This window comes from Mus pahari, chromosome 10, assembly GCF_900095145.1.
Source record: "Mus pahari chromosome 10, PAHARI_EIJ_v1.1, whole genome shotgun sequence".
In the NCBI taxonomy this organism is placed as follows: Eukaryota; Metazoa; Chordata; class Mammalia; order Rodentia; family Muridae; genus Mus; species Mus pahari.
In genome coordinates this window covers 89,756,219-89,760,092 of record NC_034599.1, presented here as the reverse complement: position 1 = coordinate 89,760,092, position 3,874 = coordinate 89,756,219, and the positions used below count along the sequence as shown (strand labels likewise).

Sequence of the window (3,874 nt, the reverse complement as noted above, 5' to 3'; positions counted from 1 at the left end):
AAAACTCCTGTGAGGATTTTGTAGTATGGTAAACGGGATGGGTGTAACACATGCATTTGCTTTAAGTTCTGAAACATCTTAAGACCAGTNGCTCNGTATTCTGAAGACTAAAAAAGCATCTTGTGGCCCCTGACACCTCCAATCTCCAGGTCTTGCTATGTTCCCAAAGATAGACATGGTAGTGATTACAGGAGATAGCTCCTGTTGCATTCTGGATCACTTTGCTCTGACAGACTGAGATGTGTTCTAGAACTCATGCCAACACAAAACCCTTTGTAACCTGCCGGGACCTTGGCGCCCCTTGAACACTCTGGGCTCGCACTACAGTTTCCTTCTGATAGAATGAGTTTCCTTTTGAAGAAACCTAAGCCATATCTGTATATTCATACTTATCGGTGTTAATGGCCTCAATAACATAAGCCAGCCAAAACTTTTATGTTCAGCTCATAACGGTCAAGTCTCAGAAAGGCATCAGGGGATAGAGCCTGTCCTTCCCCCACAGGACTGAAAAGAATATCGTTTTGGACTGAACTTGGGGCAGGGCTCACAGAAACCAGATACAAACACCTGCAGCTTCAGCTGGTGTTAGAACTGATTCCCCAGCCACTCTGCTCCCTTTCAAGGCCTTAATGTATTGGTAAGTTGAGTTTGGCGTGGCAGTGGATGTCCTATGCTCCCCTACGTGGAGAAGCAGAAATCACAGACATACTGCAGTATTTTCATGGCATCTTTGGCTTTAAGATCATGTATGATATACCACGCTAGCACAGATGCAGACAAGTGGGGTGTTGAAGGTTTTAACAAAAACACTGAATAATGAGTTAGTTTGAAATGCAATTTACCTAGGAATAAGTCTGATAAGGTTATTTTGATAATTAAAATATGGAAAAGATAACATGTATAAGAGAACAGTGATGGCCATATTCTTGAAATAAAGACAAAAGTAATGACATCTGGTTCATGTTTACAAATTGCACATGGGTAAAATCATACAGTACTGCAGACAACTATAGACAAGCAATTTGGTCAAAGGAATTTGTTTCTTTGTTTCATTGTAAATTAAAAAGCTGTATGAAATGCATAGCTCTGATTAAAACTATAAAAACAGTTTCCTTCTCAGTAAAACTCCAAATTTAGAATGCTGGCAAAAGGCAGTGCTGGCGAAGTTTTTAATGCACATGGAGATGCTATTCTATTTTGGCTTCCAGAAGTAGCCCTAGTAACTCCTATGCACCAATGCATTGACAAATGGTCATTTCAGTTTATTGTAAATTTTCTACATGTCACCTAGGTACTTAAAAGTTAGCGCTTGCTCCATCCTAGAAGCTAAGGCAGCAGTCGCATGAGGTGCCCAGCTAGACCTGGACTAGCTCAGCAGTTCACCAGCTCCTCAGGCGACAAGGATTGCAATCTACACCCCTCTGACTCCCACTGTGACTTTCAAGTTCACTTTTGCCTACCAAAGCCAGCTGTCACCACTGCAGACTCCTTGCAGCCACCTGCCTTCTAAATGCTCCCACTGGGGGTCTTTAAACCCTACCTCCCTGAAAACAATGACCTTCTTCACTGCCACTCTCCAAGTCCTCAGAAAGCGCGCTTTGTTGGCCATGTCCTGCTGCTCTGCTGCTCGGTTTCATCCACGCTCTGGGAACTTTCAAGTCATCTCAGCCTTCATGTGATTTGCTTATTGTGTTTCTCTAGTTTTCACTAAACACAAATGCAAACAAAGGCAAAGACTGAAGCAATCATTTCAAAACACAAGAGCTCACACTAAAGACACACATGAGCATCAAATATTAAAACACGAGCTCTCTCCTGTCTTTATTCTGGGGAGGAGGGATCCTCCTCTTCATCTTCCTCATCTTCGTCGTTGAATGAACAGGGGGTCTCGCCGCGGGACTCGGAGAAGTGAGAGGCTGCACTGCTGGACTGGTGACTGTTTGGGGCAGGGAGCTGCCCAGTTGCTAAGGCCACTTCAGCATCCAAGCACAACCCTTGGTTTACACTAGCAAGTAAGTTAAGAACACACAGGCTCGTTAATGCAGGGGAGACAGCTCTTTTCTTTTTGCACAACATAGGAATAAGAATTAAGGAGGTGCTGCTGGCAAGGTCTGCTTGCTCTCAGCCTGAGCCATCTGCTGCAGCAGCAACGCGTCCCTCTCTGTGGCTTGCTTTTCTAACCTTGAAAAAAAATACATACCTTGATTGGGGTACAGTGGCACCGGTGGTTGGGTCTAAATTTGAAACTGATTGGGTAGAGTTCAAAAGTAGTCCCTGATTTAACCAAGAAGGTCCTGTGGAGATATCTGCAAGACCAAACAAACAAACATTATAGCAAACTCTTGTGACTGTTCTGCTGTGCTCTGAAGTAAACTGGGTTTTATGTCTTGGTGACAGCTGGACAATTCTACTGTTCCACGAAGAAATTGGTGTTCTTCATCGGTTATTTGGGAGGCAGGGTAGGCACAAATAAAATTTTGAACAAGAATGGGGGAGGGGGCGAAAAAAGAAAAGAACTATAGAAAGGCAGACTCCAGAGAGAATTCAAAGTAACATCTTGACTACTCCCCTTCTCCTCAGTGCTTTTTGTTTTTTTCTAAGACATTTTCTGAAATCATGTGTGAAGCCCTGAGTTTCAGGAATGGATAAGTAGGTACTGTGGAAGAGGTGTTGGATTCCCCTGGATATGGGAATTGTGATCTGTCCAATAGGATCTGGACTTAAGTCTCCTGAAAGGACGGTAGATACTCTAAACTACTTGGTCATCTCTCCAGCTTTCTTTATGTAACACCTGATAAGGTAGCTTACTGGGTATAGTGGTAAGAATGTGAACTGTCTTGGACATCTGATGTCCTCATCATGAAACTCCACGACTGTGATGTTAATAGCCAAAGCCAGGATTGAATAATGACATAAAAAATCAGAACCATCTTAGAAAAGAATGCACATCTTATGGGTCAGGCAGATGTTCACACACGGCACCCCTTCCCTTGCCTCTCACTTTGAGTGCATGTATGGGGTGTGTGTGTGCGCGCACACATACAAAAAGATATGTTCCTGAGACAGGGTCGCTCACTGAGACTTAGGGCTTCTAATTAATTATTAGGCTAGGCCAGCAGACCAGCCAGTCCCAAGGGACCTGCCATCTGTCTCCTTAGCACTGGATATTAGTATACATCATCAGATATTACCAACTGAACCAGCTTCCCACCCTGGGGTACTGTCTTTTAAAGTATATGCAGATGAACTCAATACCACTGCTCATTAATGATCTATGCTTTTCCCTAACTAGTTCCCTGCTTGGTGTCATGTGCTTTATCATTCAAAACAGTCCTTATTTTTTAAAAAGGTAATGAGGGATTTTTAAAAATAATGAGATCATTTTTTAAATTAATTTTTATTTTATTGTATGTGTGGTATGAGTGTTTTTTCTGCATGTGTATCTGGATACCAGTTTCACTTCTGGTACCCATGGAGACCAAAAAAAGGCATTAGATTCCCTGGAGCTCAAGTTACAGTGGGAGAAAGCCACTACCTGATGCTGGGAACTGAACCTGGGTTCTCTGGAAGAGCACTGTGTGCTCTTAACCACTGAGCCCTCTCTCCAGGTCTGCATTCATGGTTTTAAAGGTTATACAGACATTACAGGAAACCACAGAGTATGACCTGGCCATCTCCTTTTTCCTGATAACAGATCAACTCTTACTGTACTGTTACTTGAGTGGTTCTCCCTATACAGAATGTTAGCTCAGAGAAAATGGACCTGAATGTCCAAGGACCTCAGAATTACTGAATGAATGTATATAGTGTGTCTCTCTCTCTCTCTCTCTCTCTCTCTCTCTCTCTCTCTCTCTCTCTCTCTCTCTCTCTCTCT

At 43.0% G+C, this 3,874-nt stretch overlaps 1 protein-coding gene across 9 annotated transcripts in view; it reads right to left on the bottom strand.

The window, feature by feature from the left end:
• Positions 1–821: 821 nt before the first annotated feature.
• Tfdp2 (transcription factor Dp-2) overlaps positions 822–3,874 on the bottom strand; it is a 124,107-nt gene continuing 121,054 nt past the window's right edge. For all 9 annotated transcript variants that reach the window (XM_029543075.1, XM_029543076.1, XM_029543077.1 and 6 more), the window contains 2 exons: positions 2,201–2,306; positions 822–2,005 (listed from right to left, as the gene is read on the bottom strand). In XM_029543075.1, coding sequence (XP_029398935.1) covers positions 1,822–2,005; positions 2,201–2,306 — 290 coding nt within the window. In that variant the 3' untranslated portion in view covers positions 822–1,821. The remainder of the gene's footprint in view (positions 2,006–2,200; positions 2,307–3,874) is intronic.